General features: G+C 43.0%; 1 protein-coding gene across 6 annotated transcripts in view; it reads left to right on the top strand.

The window, feature by feature from the left end:
* Positions 1-21,101, top strand: part of CADPS (calcium dependent secretion activator) — a 202,989-nt gene that overhangs the window by 131,997 nt on the left and 49,891 nt on the right. For 3 of the 6 annotated variants that reach the window (XM_057375342.1, XM_057375341.1, XM_057375340.1), the window contains 5 exons: positions 878-979; positions 1,811-1,874; positions 2,631-2,754; positions 14,817-14,923; positions 20,474-20,630. In XM_057375342.1, coding sequence (XP_057231325.1) covers positions 878-979; positions 1,811-1,874; positions 2,631-2,754; positions 14,817-14,923; positions 20,474-20,630 — 554 coding nt within the window. Of the gene's footprint in view, positions 1-877; positions 980-1,810; positions 1,875-2,630; positions 2,755-5,143; positions 5,213-6,076; positions 6,095-14,816; positions 14,924-20,473; positions 20,631-21,101 lie in introns of all 6 variants that reach the window. The other 3 variants (XM_057375339.1, XM_057375337.1, XM_057375338.1) reach the window with 2 other exon arrangements.

The raw sequence follows: 21,101 nt of genomic DNA, 5'->3' as shown, positions 1-21,101 counted from the left end.
CTGCTGTCGCCTCTTGGGTGGGTTGGCATCAGCAGAGGGATGGGATGGAGGAGCACAGGGACCACGGCATCATCCAGCCCCAGGAAGAGCCTCGGCAGGGATTGTCTGCGCACTGTGCTCTGTGAAGGATGAGAGGCAGCAGGACCTGGGTGTCTCACAACACACTCCTGTGCACTCCTCAAATGCAGGAGTGTCAAGTAGTCTGAGAAAAATTGTGAAAAATTGCATAATGTGTTCATTTTTATAAACTAAAATTAAATGACCGAAAAGGCATTKCATTTTCAATGCGAAATGCATGTCACTTTTCAGGCACATTTCGGCAGAATATATTGAAGATGGTTCACTTCGAGAAATCTCTATAAAGGSGTGATTCAGCGGTTAGGAAGGAGTGCAGAATTTTATATTCTGTTTATATATATGTCTGTTGTTGATACTCTTTTATACTGTGAATTGTGTTAAATTAGCAGCTGAATTTTTCTGCAGAAATTCAGTTCCTATTTTGCCAGCAACGGGCTCAATCCTGACATGAGAGCTGGCATCGCGCTCCCTGCATAAACTTGTATTTAGAGGGAAATCTGCTTTTCCCAACTTCTTTAAYAAGGAAAATCAGGGGATGGGGAGGGTGTCCACATCTAGATTATCACTGTGAGAGAGGATACTGGTTTATGTGTTCATTTTTGATAAAATATCAGAATACCACCCCTGTATCGGCATGGCACATTCTCTGTGCCGGGTCTCACGGTCGGTGAGGTTCCTTTAGGACAGGGCAGTGTGCTGTGGGGTGRAGGTACYRGGGTGCCCAGKTGGAATCTGAGTCATTGTGGCATTACCAGGGTGCCCAGGTGGAATCCGAGTCATTGTGGCATTTCTCCTGCAGGCCTGACGGGATAGGAACCGTGACCGTGGACGAGAAAGAGCGTTTCGAAGAGATCAAGGAGCGGCTTCGTGTGCTGCTGGAGAATCAGATCACACATTTCAGGTAAAGGCACAGAGCCCAGGCTGAATGCGAGAGGAACGATTTCCTCACAGCTCGCTCCTATAAGCAGCGAAGCCAAAAGGCAGGTTTTGAATGCATACAGGAATTTTGCATAAGTGACACAGACCTACACAGGGCAGTGAAGCAATGTTTATAGCTGGCGTGTGATTTTAAATATACATCCTTTAAAGGATATTTCAAACCATCTTGCTCCCATAAGCATGGTAAAGCTGTGGGTTTTTTCTAAAATACAACAACAAAAAATCACTTATCCTCTTATTTCTCTGTTCCTCTSTGCTCGGTTATTACGCATTTATTTTAYCTTCTCCCTAGTGCTGGCAGGCAGGGCTTTCTGCAGGGATGTTACGGTGTGGAAARGATGGATACCCCTCCAAGAAGGGATGAATGGCCCCAGCACACTGGTCAGTTTGGGCAGGTTGTGCACATTCACCAACAGAAGGGTGATATCTGTTACCTACACCGTAATGCATCGCCAGGTCTCCAGCTAAAAGTAAATGTCCTTTCCAGAGGAGATTTCACCCCCCATTTTTAGAAGAAGATGATATTATCTCTCTCCAAGGAGGTGTAAAAACTCTCCAGGTGACACCCAGGAACTGCTTAAACTATCAGCTTTTTGCTAACCCATATTCTGTTTGCCACTTTAGTGTCTGCACCAGCAAACCCTTTCAGAAAGTTACCCCATGGAAAGACAGCTCATTCCAGGCAGAGGCACTGGAGAATTGCTTGGACATATTTAGGAGAGCATCCTTACAGCTCAGGAAAGGCTTGTTCCTGTGCACTTGGTCTAATGCTGAGACAATGTGCTTTTTCTAGGTACTGCTTCCCTTTTGGCCGTCCAGAGGGTGCACTGAAAGCCACTCTGTCACTGCTGGAAAGGGTAAGCACAGAAACAGCAGAGAGGCAGTAAAATTACCYGTACTCATGTATCCTCCCATCTAGAAGAGTTTGAGGAGTTCCTTGTTTTGCACAGGRTGTGTAATTAATGATAACTAACACTGAGGTGTGGGGGTTTTGGAGGGATTGGTGTCCCTGCCTCGGCTGGGAGGCAACTGTGCAGTCTGAGCACTGAAGGGAGCACATCCTGTGTCTCTGGGACAGGTCAGGGTGAAGGATCTGCCTGGGATCCACACCACAGACCCTTGGCAGCAATGCCTGGCTGCTGCCTGGTGAAATTCCCATCTTGAGGCAGAGTTCCCTCTGGATGTGTGAAACCTGCTCACTGTRATCCTYCCCTTCCCTCTTCCAGCATTCCTGSTGCTCCARCATCCTTCCCACCTCTGCTAACCCACAGTGTGGCCAAGCCCAGACCCAAACCCAAATCAGCAGAGCCTGGGAAGGGCAAAACATTGCCTGGCACTGGGCAGATTGTGATAGRTTTTAACATCATACCCTAAAAAATGGTCACAGATTTCAGGGCATGCCATAGGGTGTGGATACAGAAGGGGAATAACAGAGCAGGGGTAGGTCCCACATCTCAGGCTGGCCAAGGTGACCTTGTAGTCAGTCCTGTGGATTGCACACATGCCCCGAGAGCCACACGGCACTAGCATAGGAATGGATGTTTGTGCTGGGCTTGGAGAAAAGCAGTTCTGTGTGTCCGATGCCACAACAAATCAGATTTTCTTGTGTCAAGGTTCTGATGAAAGACATAGTTACTCCGGTCCCTCAAGAGGAGGTAAAAACAGTCATCCGTAAATGCTTGGAGCAAGCAGCTCTAGTCAATTATACTCGACTATCAGAGTATGCCAAAATTGAAGGTAAGGCTCTTTCTTTGTGAAATTACAATTTTTCTTATGTTTCTAGGCGGCAACTGTGGCTGGGAGCTATTTAAAAGAAGCTCATTTGCTATTTATTCTCTTGTCAATAAAACTGTTGTGATTCAGATTCCTTTTTGTGSTGTTGGCTTCGGAAGCAGTTAAGAATGGAAGTTATGCAAAACGTTTCTTTTTCTGGAAAAGAGAGAGGAAACAGTTAAAAAGAACTGTAGCTTTTTTTCCTTTCATCGTTAGTGCATTTGTCCAGTGGTGTAGTATTCAGACTCACGTCGTGGTTTTAAAAAACAAATTGAGAAATACTTGGGATGTCATCTTTGCAGCTGAAGGTATAGTGCAGMTAATTGCTTGTGACACTTCAGGAGACAAACGAAAAATAAAAAGCTGAAAAACTGTTTAATCTATGTTTAATCATTTGTAGCCAATTTAAAATGTCTTTTTTTTCTGGGAGTGTTTTATTGTCTTTGCAGTTTGCATTGCAGTCATTGATCAGTGATCCCATACTTGCATCGCATTTCTTTCTTGTCACTCTAAATCTGGCAGAGCTGATATTATTGACCTTTTAAGTTATGGGAGAATAATAACCAGTGACCAGAGACACATGTAGCCATCAAAAAGACATTTTAAAGTTTGCTGGAGGATATGTGTTACTGAAGCTATGATCCAGTCGTTCTTTATGTGTTATCAGTTTACGTTGGTACCTTGTTGGCTGCTATTTCCAACTTGAAACTTCCACCCAACTTTTTCCAAGTTCCCAATTACTTAAACCTGTGTGTTCCAGATGAATGGTATGTTCTGCTCTAGACTCTGGGTTTCTGTCATGTGTGATGTGAAGCTTTCCCACAGCCAAGATTATTGTTGTATGCCTATAGGACAATATCGAGAGGAGAAAAAAAAATCAAACTAAAACTCCCTCTGATTTGTTCTTAGTTCTTGTTTACATGAAAAATTGGGTTGTTATTATATGGCAAATTGTCCAGGTTCTGTACATGACATGTCCTCTCTTTTTCCATTTTTTTTCTGTCTAATTATGCAAATTGTGTACCAGTGGTAATGAATTCATTGTTATGCATCCAGTGAGAAACACTTAAGAATTGGGCACTAAAAGGATGTTTATCAACTCTTGACTTGGTAATGAGTGACAAAAATAGAGAAGAAACGAAGGTTTCATAAGCACTGTATTATCAGGCAATTTATCGAAGTACTCAACTTCAGAGGATATTTTAATTGGTGTATTCTGTAAAATGCAATGTTTAAATATACTTGACAAGGATGGAGAAGGACTGAGAATCAAAAACAGCTTTTCTGTTGATGGATGCTTCTAGCCAGGGCTGGCTCCCTTAGGTTCTCTGTGTAAATATCACTGACTCGTTGGTAAGATTTGCTCTCTTCTTTCAGATAAATCTATGCAAAAACAAACTTTATGATCTGTAAGTAAAAATGCATTCATTTCCAAAGTAGAACAGTTAGTGTGTACTTTTCCTTTTGTGCCTCAATTCTTCTTGGTTGTGTTAATTATCTGCCCTCTCTTTTTGCACCGTGACTTTTAGGTCTGGGAATACTTTGAAGCAACAAACCTATTTTTTTTTCCAGCTGCCTTTTCAGAGAAATAGTTCATTCCACACTATCTGCTCTCTTCTGCTTTTCTCCTCCTTTATCTGTGATTGGCCACAGCCACTTTTTGRTGCTATTTCTACAAAAGTGGTTGTAACACCAATTTCCAAGCATGCTGGGATTGTTAATTTGAACAACCCAACATCCGCCAGCTGCATGCATCAGGTTTTCTCTCATGAGCATAGTCCACTATGTATTCAAATGCTTCCTTAGAAGAGCAAATGAAAGTTTACTTTTGTGAGACGCCTTCCTGTGCACTGGACATGGCTTTGAAATCTTCCTTTTGGATGACATTTGAACAGCCACGTGTTTAAGGCACTTTTGTCAGAAATGCAGAACCAAATCAGTGGCAGCAGTGCTTGAGGCTATGCTTATGAAGAAATACCTGTGAAAGCCTTAGATACTGAAGGCTGAAATCCTTAGTATCTTGGAGCCTTAAACCGATGGAATTCTATTTCCCTCTATTCATGATGTTTTGATCATTGTATTCTTGCAAACGAATCAAAGCAAACCTCTAGAGTCATGGTCACAACCTCTCTTGTGACTCATGGGCATGCTGAATGGTTAATCCAATAGATCTCAAATTTTAACCCTCCTTTTTTTTCTTTTTTTTTTTTTTTTCTTCTTTTTATCCTGTGTGTATCCCAAAATACTCTGTGGCTTTCCTTTTAACCTGATATGAAGTTTTCCTCTGACCTATAGCCTATAACCTCTTTACCTCTGACCTAAGCCTCTTGCATGCCCAAATCCTCTTTTATAGGGAAAAAGAGAGAAATGTATGAGCATCCTGTCTTCTGCTTGGCCTCTCAAGTGATGGATTTAACCATTCGTGAGTACCTACCACCCTCCTCTCCATGCTGTCCTCACTCTCTCTGTTCTCATTACCTCAAGAAAGTCCAGATCCAAACCAACTCACTCTCCTTGCTTCAAGTCTTTTAGCATTGGCTTGTCTGTTGCTTCTGTCTGTGAAACCCAGTGTGAGAAGTCCAGTCACTTTCTATCAGCCTAAACCAGGTTAGACAATTAACCCATCTGTTTGTGACAAACTCAGACTGTCTGTAAGTTTTTTCAGTTCTTCTTTATGTCCGTGACCTGAATGCATTTTTACTTTGCTTCTGTGTAACCCCAATTTGTAAAGTGCTTGTCACTGGTACACAATCAAAAGGTAGCAGCTACATCGTGGAGAAGTGAGCTAGAGGTCAGATAAAGGACACTTGGAAAAAGCCATCCCTTTGCCTGCGTATAAGATCTTTATCCAATCCTGTGTATAAGATCGTGTAAGGCTGTCCTTTCTCTGTACATCAGATCTTAATGTCTCCTGTCTGTTAGCTCTCAGCRAAAGGATGCACTTTACTTGCTCTCCTCCTCGATTTTTTTACTKACTCCTTTGCACCGAGCTCTGGAGGGGACACCCCGACCCCGCTGTCACTCGGAGACCCCCTCTGTGTCCTCAGAGCTCTCCCTCTCTGGTTTTCTATTTGTGCAGCGTTTTCTCTCACCTCCGTGAAAGGAGCTTCCTTTGGTAACCCCACGCTCGGGGGGGCGGGGGGCGAGAAGGGGCGACTTTTCTTCTTTTCAAATGTCATATATCACGCATAACTGGGGGGCTGTGCGGTCCACTTGCTCATTAATCCTGCATATCTGTTCTTGTTTCTCTCTTTTCTCTCCTTGTCGCTTTCTCTCTTTCATATAGAGAATCAAAAGGACGCAGGTGAACAATTGTATATGCATTATAAATTGTTAGGACTGTTGAGTTATATTTATTTTGTTTTTCTATTTTCATAGCTCCTTAAGATATGTACTCCTTCAGGCTAAAAATGGAGATGCATTGATACTTAAGGAGTTAATTTGTGCTGTCTACATAATCTCCTTTTCCTCCTTCCATAGAATAGAGTGTAGATTAGAAATACCCTGTAGAGATGTAGTACCTCCTTAGGAGACAGTGGTAGAGGAGAATCTAGTCTTTGTAAAAGAGAAAGTTTCTTGTTTTTCAAAAGAACTGCAGCTCATTTTGGGTGAAAAGATGTTGGTGATTTGGCCATTAACTCTCCACACCTAACAAGCACATTTATAAGTAAACTAACGTTCATTTTTGGTTTTCATACCTTCTGTTTTCTGCCCTGATGGGAGGACTGGGTTTTTCTTTATTTCTTTATTTCTATTTATTTGTTAATGTGTAACAAACAATCTGGTGGGACAGAAGTCGTGTTTGTCTCTCGTTTATAACCTGTGGTGATGTAACAAGGCAAAGGCTCAGCTCAAGTGCACATCTCTGCAGAAGGGATGGTGCAGCTCTGCAGCCCCTCTTCTCGTTTCTGTTGTATCCCAGAGTCCTAGTTCCAAAGTCCTTGAAACCTGAACTGTTCTTTTTGTGAGTAGATTGTTCTGTTTTGTGGGGAATAATAATAAAAAAAGGATCAGGTTGATTTCAGCTCTGTTTGCACAGGGAAATTGCTTTAGAAGAGCAGTACAAGAGGTTGGGCCAGGTTCTGACTTCCCCAGACCTCCTCAGCTCAAATTTGGCCCATAATCTATTGCACCATATTAAAATTRATTGGAAATAACAATCAATATTTAGAAAATGAAGAACAATTTCTCCTTACAGCTATGAAAGCTGCAAATAAACAAAAGCAAACAGAACAGCCCCAATTATTACCATTAACTGTAACAATTAGAATGAGCACAGGCTGTTTGTGCATTAAGCACAATAACTGCATGAAGTGCTTGCTACAACAACCTGTCACATGCCTACAGTTTAGAAATTCAGAAGGGCATTCCTATGGCCCAGCTTGTTTAAAAATAACCTGCTTCTTCCCAATGCTTGGGGCKAGTGAAAGGGCTCAGGGAGTTGTGATTCCACTGCCTTTTTGCCCACAAATCTCCCTWTGTCTTAAATGAAAAATTTTCAGGCAAGGTCAGCAGGACTCAACTTGAAACCATTTCCTCAGCTTAAGTGGAGTCAAAAGTGACTGAGGTTTGGCCTGACTTTTCTATTTCGCCAGAAGCAAGAATAAAAATAAGACGCTGAAAACAACTTCTTAAATACACAAATGTTACCCTTTGAYTGTCCTTTCTCCTGAGAAGTGTGTAGTCTCTTGCCTTGTGTAAAAATATTGAAATAGAACATTAAATAGGAAACTGTGGTAAAAGAATTAAAAATTAATTACTTACTTTAATTATTAATCAGACAAAACTACTAACRCTCAGATTAATAATTGTAACCTTTTAGTAAATGTTCATGTGTTTATTTRTGTAAGTCAGGAATACATAATTGCTTTAGAAAATAATTATTCTCCATTCCTTATGCACGGGGATCCCATGAACTCAAGTGCCATCTCACAGTGCTGGGGTTGGGTACAGGCAGCTTCAGAGGGGGTGCCAGCCAAGGCAATAGCTGTCAATTTGACAATTGAATGTGTTTGGTGTAAGACTGGCAGGGTGAGTGTTTCAGTTTTCACACTGAGTAATTCTCATATTGGAATTTGGGTTTGGTCTCTGTARGGAGAGGCTTCTCATGGTGGTGCTGAGTTGGTGCTCAGAGATGAACAGTGAAGGAGAKCAGGGGATGGAGATGGTCTCACCTCGGTGCTTAGTGCCAGGGTGGGGGTGGTGGCAGAGCAGTGGGACATCTTGTGGAAAGTAACTGGAGAGCAGTGACCCACTGAAGTGCTATTGCCCTGTCACTAGGGCAGATCACCTACTCTTGGGCTACCAAAAATGTCAGTTCTTGCTTGTCCATGAGCCTCCCCATCCCCTGTGCGGGGAAGGAGGCTCCCAAGGCACCACATCTCGCTGTGCTGCCCTCCTGGCATGCACTCTCCTCCCTGCATGGGYTGCTGGGGAAGCTTGACCTCCCCCGAAAACACACCCAGGGGTGATGCTGCATGGGTGTGAAGCTGAAAGCCGGTCAGTGCCGGGGTCAGTGCTGCCCACAGAGCAGCACAGGGCAGCTGCAGTGCCTGTGCAGAGGCAAAGCTCTCCCAGGTGCCTGTGTCAGGCTGGGCACCRCAGGAGAGGGACTGAGTGTGGCAGCTTGGGCTGCGTCACCCCCTGGCAGCAGACTCGGAGCATCTTGCTCGCACCCTCGCCCCAGCAGGCGTGGAAGGCGTCCTCTGCCGGGGGAGCGGGTGCAGGAGAGCTTGGTTTTAGACTGGAGCAGTACAGCAGGCTGTTAAGAAGCAGTGGCATTTTCCAAGGCGTTGGTACTGGCCCTTGTCACAGTCCCATGCTCACTTTACGTCACTCGCCTTCCCTATTTCTGGATCGCAGCCTGGGAAGCTCTGTGCACAGATCCGTAACCCTCAGCGAGGAGCTGAGCTGCCTGTCAGTTAACCAGGTCCGAGGCAAGGAGAGCTTCTGTGTGATTTGTCAGCCCATCCCCTGCTAGGCAATCACTCCAGCATTTGTGATAAACCGCAAACCTTAAAAAGGAAAGAAAATTGCGCCCTTGGAGTAAATACAAATTGAAAATATATGAAAACAGCCATGTTTGTGCACAGGAGTAGAGGCTGAAGTCATTAATAAATCCTACACTTTTAACTGAGGCATGAGTATAACCTGAATCCATGTGGTGCTGAAATGCTGTTTTATTTGTTTCATTCCTTGAAGCGGCATTCAGTTGTGTTTAACAAAGAATCGTTACGCAGCTTTCAAGATTTCCCCTTGCCCTTATAAAGGCAGGGTCTAAAGCAGCACAAAGTTACTGCAAGAGCTTCAGAAATCCAAAGATCTGCATTCTGAGGTTATCTTTTTATGAGTCTCTCACCAACTGCGGAGCAAGGCACTGCTTGGGGCATGAGGCACAATTCAGATAGGCACAAATTCTTCACTAGGCTCAATAATSATCAGAAAATCAGGAGAGCAGTTCTCTTTTAAGTATGTTGAGTTTTTCAGGTGAATTGGGGGCTCTTTCTGAGTTGAAAAAAAAATAATTCCTATGATTTTTTTCTTTCCTTTAAGATAACACGTCTTATTTTGAAAGAAGAACCACCATCACTGAAATCTCTTTCAGATACACACAAATTAATTTCATGAGTATAATAAAAGGCTGCTCTGCCTTGTCCTCGGGCTAAGTTCATTATTCTTTATAGTTGTCTTGAGAACAACAGCTTTTTKTGTTGTTTTGGTGATTTGGCCCACAAATGAATGCACACATAACATTTGGATGCTAAAGCCTTTGGCAAGGGTCATATATTTTTAATTATTATGAGGAAATCATTGAATTGGTGGCTACGCTTTTAAAAAATATGAAAAGCCGATAATACTCTTCTCCTATTGCGRGTATAATTCTTAATGTTGCTGATGTCTTAGTAACCCATGTAGCAGAAATCGTGGTGCTGAGGRAGAAATACGTAGTTTGAAAACCTTCCAGTCTGTAAAGAGTCACACACAATGAATTGTGTGCAGTTATCTGTACCCAAAGTAGCACMGATTTATCAGGAATATTTTATTTAATGTACCTGTTATTGCAGGCTGAAGCTCATTGCAAGCACAAACCCAGAATTTTCCAATTAATTTGAGCTTCTGCAAGTRTTTTATGTGCCAGTATCAAGCAGAAGCATAAAAACCTTTAGATGAAGTTTGTCCAGGAAAGCACTTTGTCAAGCAGCAAGAAGCTGCTCCTGGCTCTGATTTCAGTGRTGAAGGTGTTTAAATCTTACCCGTCTGACGCACATGAGTACAGGAGCATTTCTGATACTGAACTGGCTTTAGTGAGGAATTAGAGAGGGAAAAGGACGGGGCAAAAAGAAAAACCAAAGTGAAACAAAACCTTCCACAGGCTGCAGCTGATCACTAGCAAGTGCCATAAAACCTGCCCAGCCTCACCCATCTCCCTCGCTCCAAGCACAAGCTGAACCACCCCGAAAGGGTCCTCACGTGTCAGCTCTGAGACCTGGACCCAAAGAAACATAAACCTTAGTGTCTCATAGGGCATGGCTGTCACAATCCCATTTCTGTTTCAATCTACAGAGGAAATTAATTCCTTTCCTTAGCCAGACTTTGATCTTTTAAATAAAGAGACAACAAAGAAAAGCATGGGTTAGGGCTCATGGGGTGTTCAGAGCTCCCAGGAACAGAGAGAACTCTTCTTCTCCTTCAGCTCCAGGTGGTTTTGCAGCCATCATGCAAGAGCCTTGAATTTGGGTCTGGAAAAAATGAAATGTGCGAAAAGAGCTGAATATTTGTGCAGATTGGGCCAGATCAGAATTATATCAAGAGTTTGTTGCTTAGCCTGCTCCAGTGCCTTGCGGGAGCTTGTTTCCAAGAGCGGGTGGTGGCGGGGGGATGCCAGGAGCAGGGTAAGGGGCTGGAAGGGTCTCTCACAGGCCCCCCAGAGAAGTGAGAGCCACCCCGGGGCACTGTGCTGACAACTGCACAGCGGGAGCCTCCTCCAAGCTGTTCTGTACRCGCTGCACTAGCGACTCGTGAAGAYGCTGCTGCATCTCTTGCCTTTTCCTCCTCCTCCTTCTCTGTTAATGACTTTTCCCTAGGACAGAAAGCACTTGAACTAGTCAGGCCCGTTCAGCACTCTGCATGGCTGTGAGGTCTGAGATGTATTTTTGGATGGTTAGCTGTTAGAGATGCAGGGGCTGGACTCACATTTAGGGATGCCCGAGGGCTGCAGTGCTGAGGTGTGCAGTGGGATGCAGCTCAGATGCGTTTTCATCCTGGCTTTGGCACTCTAAGGAAGAGCTCTCTGTCTCTGACACCCCCAACTTTGCCACCCAACAGACTCCCCTGGGTGATGAGGGGTTTCYACCCTCTGGCTGTCAGATGTGGGTGGGAGGAGATGTGCAATTCCCTTTCCTCACCATCCCTTCCCATCCAAAGACCTTAGCACAAACTGCTCTCCTTAGCGATGGGCAGTAAAATATCCTTCCTACATCTACATGTCAAGTTCAGCCAAATTGAATTCTTGCTCATGTTTTAAAGTAGAGTGAAAGTCATTAGGCCAATGCCCAAAAAGCAGTTATTTTCATCACTTGAGGCTGAGAGGTTTGTTTCTRGGGACAAAGTCACCCTTGGTAAACACTAAACAAAGGTCAGGATTACTCCAGAGATGAATGAATAGATTTGCTTTTCCTGTTGTAAAATAACAGGGAAAAGAAAAAATAAAAGCCGGTAGCTTGAATCTGAGAGTCTGAATTAATCATTACACAGCTTAAAAGACTAAAAATGTGTGCTTGTGAGCATTGTGTGTGTGTTTGTGTATGTATGTATATCTGTGTATGGAGAGGGGCACCAACCTAACTCACACTCCTTAACGGTTTACTCGAATATTCTGTATTATACTTTGATAAGTGTTATAGTTCTGTGAGAAATAAAAGCAATCAGAAAACTCCTTTGCACAAGCCAACTGATTTTTTTTTYCCCCCGCTGGAAAATGCAAGCGAAATGGCAAGGACTTTTGGCAATAGAATGTCCAGATAAATATGCCAGATTCCTTGCAAATGACATGATTAAAAATAGTCACAATGGTGCTAAAAATCATTATTAAAAGGAACAGAAACTATTGTTTTAATAAATTCACAGTATATAATTTATTCTCTGGGTGTATGTAAAAGGAAAGGCTATTTTCTTTGAATTTTTCCTATGCTGATATTGTAAACTATATGACAGATGGGTCAAGTCCTGATTGCAGTATTCTAACATTTGGAATAGCAAGTAACATATTTGATAGAGCTGGCAAGTTTTTATATATGATTCAACCCAGAATATAAAAGCCACTAGAATTCCAAGTTGAAAATAATTAAATGAGCTGGAAACGATCAGGAACCACACATTTTTAAGTGACAGATTTTTTTACATGTTTAAATTGCACAAGAATATTTTATAGCTCCCTTTAACCAACAGTGACGTTTAATTCTAAAATGTGTAATTGATATTTGCAAAGCAATTAATTCCTGTGGCTCATTATTCTATTGCTAAACGTACCTAAGCATTGGGGCGCTGACTTTAAGTCGTCTTTTTTAGTTCGCCTTTTTTGAATTCCAGAGTTTTAACCAAATTAACCTATCTCAGTCTCCTCCTGTGACTGCACAAAGTGCAGTTTGATACTTGTGATGAATCTTTAGCTTTCTGATTGCACCGTACCKTAGGATGTTCGAATCTGCTGACTTCTAGAATATGTGTTGTCAAATGGTGTCATTACCGTGTAGATACCAGTAAACAAAAACCCAGCAGCTTATTCCATTTGTATTTGATCATTTCTGCTTATGTTCCTTTCGAAGTTCCCATCCTTTTGTCACTGTTTATGAAGTCATTTGTCTCTTTACTTTTGGCGTCTCTCTCCGTCATGCACGAGCAGCCCGTCCGCCCAAGCCCAAGCCGCCGGCTGGGCCACCATCATCTCCTCAAACGCAGACTAACATGATAGATCATATGCTCAAAGGCATGGCCAAACAGCCGCCAAGTACTGTAATAGTCTTCCTTTCTTTTATTCAGTGGTTTTTCTAGTCTAGCAGCCGCTCGTGTAGCAGTAGAAAGCTAGTCCTCATGTGCAGCTTGATACTAAACACCTAGCGTGACGTGGTAGGTTTTAGAGATTTAGAGGTAGCATTTATTTCAAAATGTCCACATTTTTTTGTCTAGCAATGTCTGACATATGCAACATTTTCAAATATCAACGTCAGCACAAAATAACATTGTTGTTGCATAACATTTTGCATGGAAACTATAAATATGTATGAGCTTTACATGATGTTGGATGAAATGTTTGATAAGTATATCGTATACGTTTCATGTAACTGTCAGTGCTCCAGCTATCTTAGCAGAATATTCTGATGTATAGTAACTTAACCAGGGAAATATTTAAAATAAGAAGGAAAAAAATTAAGATTGACATCTGCTGGCTGCCAAAGTTGTATAAGCATCAATATTTTCTTTAAAGACAGCATCTTTGAGCAGTTGTTCTTATTAACACTTTTGTCTTTTAGTTATATTTGAGAGCAGATCAATGTTGCAAATGAGAATGGGCCTGATGCTGCTCTGATCGATGGAAAAGCTTCCCCTTAACTTCAGAGGTGCAGAAACAACCAAATCTTACTAAAGGACCTGTCCTTGGGYTCTTTGTAGAAAAGGAAGTGCTTTTTGCTCCTTGTAGCCATTGAGGTGCTGGATAGAATAGGACAAAGACTGAGAAGTTAACCAAGAGCTTTCCAATTTCAGTATTTGCCTAATAAATTATTTAAAGGGGAACCTTGATTTTTTTTTTTGTTTCCAGTGATACAAGAAACAGCAGGAAAACTGGTGAAGAAGCACCCAAGGCCCTTATCTGTGCCATAAATCAGTAAAACTGTAGAGTTCATTTGCATGTACTTTAGCATCCCTCAGCCAAGCTGAGCCCCTACAGTGCCAGACTCCAACTTGCTGAGCTCCTCCAAAAACCAGCCACATTTGGGACTGCCCAAATGTGACTGTCCTGAAACATATGGCTTTCCTTTTCATGGGAAATGTGTCACCTGTAAACAGGTATTCAGGGAAAACTAGAGGCTGGGAAGATTTTGAGGGGGAGAATAAAGTCCTGGAAGCTTCCTGAGCCTTCAGCAAGGCAGGGATTTCTYCCTGGGTGACCCAGTCAAGCAGAACTTGTGTACATTTGTTTTCTTTTCCTTTACATTATTTCTAGTGAAATGCTCTAAATGTCCCATATTGTTAGCACCTATATTTTTAATGTGTTACTAATAATATAAATTACCTGGAAGTATAGTTTAATTATTTTTCAGAGTTTTCAGAAAACACTGTGAAAAACTCAACATAGCTAAACAYGAAGCTCCAGGATTTAAACTCTTYGGTTTGTTTTGCGGGGTTTTTGTTGTAAAGTTGCATCTCTTTTCCCATATAAATCTTACCTATGAGTGTGGGATTTACCACCTTCCACTCCCTCCAGCATGCATAACTCCTGACCCTTGTGGAGTTAAATCCTGGAGCAAGGCAAACCTGCGAGTTTTGCTTTTTGTAGCAGGTGACATTTAAATTGCTCGAGTCTGACAATTTATTACAAATGCAGACAGATTTGTTTGAACTCATCTTCTTAAAAGAATTTTAAAATAATATAGACATGATTCCTATTATAGCACCATCTACGTCGAAGGATACATATTGTTCATACATTAGTGGCCAGATGCTGTCTTTAGGGAATGTGATGTTCTTATTTGAGCTAATAAAGTGCCACCATGAAGCAAAACAACTCTGACAGTATTGTGAAATTTGGAGCTGGAGCACTGTATTTTCATAGTATAATAACGAATGTGGCTTTCTGGTTTGCTCARTACTAATTATATAAGCATTTAACATATGCATGAAAAGATCTTTAAAGCTGTAGATTATTATGGGGTTGTTTTTTTTTTTTTCTTTCCTAACCTCTAAAATAACTTACTGTACGTCTAGCTTTTCACCCTGCCTCCCTTTTAACTTGAGTTCTTGTACTACAGAGAATGTAGGCCGGTTAGTCACACCAGCTAAAAAGTTAGAAGACACAATACGTCTGGCAGAGTTGGTAATTGAAGTTCTACAGCAAAACGAAGAGCACCATGCAGAGGTGAGCAGCGTCCCCRGCGAGGTTGTGTCCCCCAGGTCTTCCGCAGGATCCGGTGGGAGCTTTGTATTTTTGTTGTGATGTCTTCCCAGCTGGTGCTGGGTTATCTTCTTTAAAAGCCAAAAGTGTTGGTAAATAATGACKCTAGAGTGCGATGAAGGCAAAGTCTGCTCCAGGAGGAATGTGTTTTCTGAGGGGAGGGAGGGCTAAAGGAGGAATTAATTGAGTTGTGCTCTCCTCGATGTCAGCCTGCAGCCTTTCCGACAGCGCCAGCAGGAGCCGAATCTGGCCAAAATACTCATCACCAACTACATGCAAGAGCAAGCCCGTCCACYTTTCAGAGAGGTTGTATTTCCAAATCATGACCTGTTTTTGTGTGCCTCCAGCCAGCAYGAGCGGGGTCCCTGCGCAGCTGCCGCTCCTGCTGTCCGGAGGGGAGCAAGGAAAACCACGGCAAAACAGAACAATTCTCCTTTGTGCCCCTTTCTGAGCATTCAGGTTGTTCCCAGGGCTTTCCCTGGGCCCCTCCAGTACATGATTAACTCACCTGGTTTCCTGTTGGCCTCYTCTGCCTTGGCTTATTGGGAATGCCTCAATTAGCCACAGAGGTTAGGATGAACTATGCTGTTACTCATTGTTTGGTTATCTAAGGCCTCATACAACCACTGTTAACTCTTCAAAGTACTTTAACAGAAAGATTTGTGTTTTTAAACCACTGAAACCATGTCATAGTCAAWTATAGACCAGAAAATCATGAGGCTTGGTCCTGGAAACACTTGATCCCACAGGCAGCTGGCATGGCTGGCTGTTGTCCTGCTCTCAGCGCGTCAGGACATTTCTGCCTGAGCAGGTGATGTTGCATACTCATGTAAGTATTTGCAGGATTGAGCCCTGAGTTCTCTGTAAATCTGGTGCTCTTGAATGCGTACTGAGAAGTTAATAATTTTAAAATTCTGAGTGAACAGTTATTGTTTATGACTGTAGGTATTATAGCACTCATTCACTATTTTCTCTTYTCCTTCCCATTGATATATAACAATATACTCACAATATTTTGCATTAAGAGCATTTGATAAATAATTCCACAATCACCTAAAAATCATTCTGGTGTGTATTAAATTTGCAGTATAGTTTTACTTATTGATAATACACAGCAATCCAACAAAACCCAACTAATGCCTGATTGCATATTTAAATTTCCTCCCTGTTTTTCTACTGTTCATTCAATCTTGGATGATCCTGGCAGGGGAAAGAGGTATGTGACTAAACCGAACGAAACGAGTCACTCCTGTCATATTCCGTGCATGCCCTCTCAGTGCCATGTTTCCTACTGGGATTTTACCCAGATTGCCCTCGCTTCTGTAACCTTGACCGAGGAATGTAACAGCAACTTTGGGTCGGCTGCTTGCAGAGCTGGTAGCCCGACCCAGGAGGGTAAATGTGGCATAGCAGTCCGGTCCATGCATGCAGCAATGGGTATATTTTACGAGCGCTGCAGTTACATCCCAACACAACCCTACCTGCCTGGACTCGCTCCTCAGCCTGTTGTTACCTGTCGTTTGCATTCACCCAGCCTCTAGTACACTGTGGTGGAGATGGACTAAGCACCACACGAGTGCCTAGAATGGYAGTGGTCTTCCTCTGGTTTTGTCTGTATGTGCCTTGTACTGGATATACAGTATTTATATGTAGAGAGAGAATATATGGGGTGAAGAGTGAAATAAACCTCCTTCTTGATAAAGCAAGGGGTGCTCGTGCACAAACTCTTTTATTCCACTCCTCAYCAGCACAGGCTGGGTGTACAACCAGCTGGGAAGGAGCTGTTTTTTAAAACACAGGTTATTTTGAAAAGAGGATGCAGTTGCAGGACTGGTCAGGCTCAGCCAGCCACGCTGCTGAAATCCTCACCAGGAGGAAAGCTCAGAACTGTTCTCCAGCATCTTTTGTGTCACAGGGTTTTGATTAGAGACAGAAGGTTAATGCCAACACAGATAGGAGGCATCCCGGTCCCTGTTTCTGAATGGTGACCTGGAAGGGTGAAATCCATCTCTCTCCAGAAGCCTGGCACACTGTCGGTGCATTATTGAATCCCTGTCCTGAGGGTGGCTGTGGCATTTCAGCAGTGCACAGGCACTTGGCCAGCTCTCTGCACACTTTGAATTCCACCCAAGGAAGAGAGCGAAGAAGCAGGGTGGTTTGTCACTGCTTTTTATTATGTGTTGTAGCCACATTGTGCTGTCACAGTGCAATGAAAATTGCTGAGGTGTTACCTTTTTATCTCTTTTTTTTTTTTTCTTTTTAAGTAATTCCAGGTGATTTTTTTTTGAGATGTTGTCACTCACCTGGAAAAGGCTTGGCCTGCGAGGTGTGACTCTTTGGTCTACTTTGGTTAGTCAGCAGAAAATTAGGCTGCACTGCTTACTGAAGAAATGCCTTATTTTACTCAATAACAATATTTTTTGCAATTAACACATGCCCCCTTTTTCCTCATGTGGACATCCAGGCAGACTCTTAAAAGGAATGTAGTAAATAATACTCAGAGCATGTTCAAAAATCATTACCAGAGGAGTACTGTGCCTCGTCAGTTGGGTTTGTCTTACCCATTAGAAGGAAGCAGCTCAGCACAGGCAGAAACAGCAGAATCCGTGTGCCTACGTCTGTAACCTGGGAGCAGGAGGTCTCTGTCATTGTGTCATCTCTCCCATCAGATGTCTCCTAGCTGCCTTTCCCTTCCTCTGGATGACTGATGACAAATGCCAGAGACAATGCCRTTCACCTGTTTTTAAACTGGTGTTTTCTCTCTCTATGTATACGTATGTGTATATGTATATATGTATCTTAACTCCTTGAGGTCATACATATATACATGTGTATCCATGTGTAAAATATACAATAATAGGTGTGTTTGGCTAGAAAGCACACTTTTTTTTCCCCTTTACATTACTRTTTAAGCCAAGCAGGTAAGTAGATGGTAAATGAATGAAATGTTACCATCTTGAAGGAGGTTTTCTAAGTATGGTGTTACCAATCCTGCTCACTGAAATTAGGGAGGAGGTTGAGATCCTGACATAAGTTAAAGTATTACAGAGCTAAAATTTGACTTTTCCAGCAAAAGGGAAACTGTTACTGGTTTGGTCATATTTTTTTTTTCCACCAATGATCACATGCTTTTCTTTTTTTAAAAATAGCTCTTTTTTTTCACTTTTCATGGAAGCAGGTTTTTATTGCAGGACTCTGAAGTGTTTATGTTGGGATTTGTTACAGAAGACATTCTTTGCCCTCCCCTCTTTTCCCTTCCCTACACAATGCTGGTTGCCATCGATCCTTCCTAGCGGTCACTCTGTCCCCACAGACCTGTGGGCAGTGTTTGGTGGGTGCTAGGGTGGCAGGCTCTGGGCAGGCAGAGAAACAGAGAAAGCACATCAGAACAATGACAGCCCCAGAACCTCCCCAAAAACCACAAACAGACAGTGCTGCCTCGAGAGGACCCTGCACAGCCCCRCGCTCAGCAGCGCTTTGGGAGCAGCTCGGAGCAGCTCGGAGCAGGCACCAGGAGCTCACGTGTGTCTGGATGTTCCTGGTTCCTCTGCTCTCCCAGCAATTTGAGCCTCCCAGCGTGGCACTCACAGGCATCCAGTCCTGTGCCTGGTTGGACACCAGCACCAGATGTGGAGAAGAGCTGAAGAGCGCTGCCCCACATCTCAGCCCCATGGCTCCCTTGCCTTGGTTTCAGCTTTTCCAGTGACGACTCTGCAGCTGTCACCACTGCCACTGAGCCCCTGAGCATCCCCAGGCAGGACCTGCTGCAGCAGGGCTGGACAGCTTCCTCCACGGGTCTGGAGCTGAGGATRGCTTGCAGACAGAGGACTCTGCTGTAGCTACTTTATCCCCCTGCCATGACCGCAGGGACACTCACCCGCTGGTGTTGCCACTTCAGGCACGGCCAGACATTGATGCTGTGCCTTCATGGCACAGCCCACTTCATCCCCATCTTCTCCTCCATGACAGGGCAGGCCCAATACTAAGATTAGTTTGGGGGTCATGTGGTTATTTTGGTTATTTTACATCTTGGATGTGCTCTGGGAGCAAAATGCCGAGTGCAACGCCCAATCTATCCATGCCTTCACAGCAGTTTTATATCTACTTGTGCCACAATAGCAGGGCAGTGTGAGTCTGCTTTATATTTTGAAGGAATGAAAGAGTGGAAACAATTCCAAAACCCCCTGCCAGTATCACTGGCAGCTGAGAAGTTGGGCCAAACCAGGAAAATTAAAGGGGTCCGTGGCAGTAACTGTTTTGGGRGTGCTGTTCCCTCTCCAAGTGAATCAGCAGCTGGAGTTGTGCTTTGTACATCAGTGCAGATCTTCATCARTGAACCAAAACTGAGAGAGTGAAAGACCATTCTGCTTATTCATGCCTGCCAAAATCTGCAAAAAATGCCCCTCCCTGACTGGCAATTCCTCTTCAAACTGATTCCTCCATCCCCAATCTCTTCCGTTTCATCTCCACTCTTGTGCCTATGCTAGAGGCTTCTTTTTCTCGCAAAGTGCCGCAAAGCTATTCCTTAGCTCCTTTGAGTCCCTGAGTGATTTCCTATCACTTCAAAATGACAGCACATGGTCCTGTGCACAGCTCTTCTCATATTGCATGTTTCCAGCCAGAAGTGACTACTGAACACGCATGCATGCGTTCGCAGCATTCACATCTGAGCCATGTACGATGTGAATGTCGCCCCAGAGAGCCCGCACAGCCAATTTTGAGGACCCATGTGCATGAGAATGAGCTATCTCACTGATATTTTTTGGTTTTCAAGTTTAGACATTTTTTTCCTGCCTCTGTGAAAATTTAGGCTTGCCGTAGATGTTTTTTTTTTCATCTTGGCATGTTGATAGTAGAGCTTTGTAATGGGTTTCTGATCAGTAGCATCATGAAGGTGGTAGTGTGTTAGCTAACCATGTAAAATGAACAGTGCTGTAACAACTTTTACAGGTGATGCTTGAAATATCTTTAAAGCAGAGTGTGAGTGATTTAGGACAGATTTTTATGTCTCAGGCTTCTTGTTTTTCAAGACAAATGGAAGTAGCAAATCCAAGTAAAATTTAAGCTTTTGAAAAACACATCAAAAAACCCATAAGTACAGTGAAGAAAGTMGCAAATTTCCATGCTTTAGAAATAAGAATTAGTTGATTTTTATTCCCGATGATTAACAGCATTAAAGATGAATGAAGTCGTTTATTGTAAATTGAACAGATGAAATCTTCTCTGTCACGTTACAGCTGCGTGCCTTTACGGTGGAGCTCTGAACAGATCCTCTACAAAAAACCTTTGTGTTAGAACAGCAGTGCCTAATTCTGTGATTAGCACTGCCYGTGCAGGCTAGCGCTCCAAAGCACTGTTCTCTTTACAATAAAGGTAGTTTCCATGGGATGCTTCTTTTTTTTTTTTATTTTCCTTTATTTTATTTTCCTTTTGAGATATGTGGCCTAACATCTTTCCCTGTGCTTTACAAGAACTAACACGCTTCTTTGTTATCTTTTTCTACCAACTCTGAAGGCCTTTGCCTGGTGGTCAGAYCTAATGGTTGAGCACGCGGAGACCTTCCTGTCGCTGTTTGCAGTGGATATGGATGCAGCGTTAGAGGTGCAGCCCCCAGACACCTGGGACAGCTTCCCGCTCTTTCAGCTCATAAACGATTCCCTCCGTAGTGACTGTATGTATTGTATTTCTGTATTTCGGTCGTTTCCTTTTCAGTGGGCGGCTCAGGTTACTGATAATGCTTTCAGCCTCTCTGCACTGCACAGAAAACTGAGATGGGGAGAGATTTGCAGATTGACACACTCTTTTAGCATCAGCTTGATTTTGTTCCATTGCCACTAGACAAAAGCACACCCCCTAAATCACCTTAGTGAAAGGTGGGAAGTTAAACTTTTATTTTTCTTGGTAATGGCTGCYTGATAAGCAGGGAATTAGGTATTCTATCTCATTGTCATTAAATGTGTATATCATTTTATATGTGTGTACTGCATTTATTTAGCATGGAGTAAACCAGTCCCTGCTTTAAGATTCTGTTGGAGAGAGGAAAATATTAAAGTAAATGGAAGCAGGAGTAGTTCAGAAGTATAGTGCTTTGTGAAATAAGACTATTCTCCAAAGCACTTGGGCCCATGCTTTCAAAACCCAT

This window comes from Malurus melanocephalus, unplaced genomic scaffold (genome assembly GCF_030028575.1).
Source record: "Malurus melanocephalus ecotype Western Australia unplaced genomic scaffold, MMel_1.1 scaffold_245, whole genome shotgun sequence".
NCBI lineage: Eukaryota > Metazoa > Chordata > Aves > Passeriformes > Maluridae > Malurus > Malurus melanocephalus.
The sequence above is the reverse complement of the archived record's forward strand: the minus strand, read 5'-3'. Positions and strand labels throughout refer to the sequence as shown.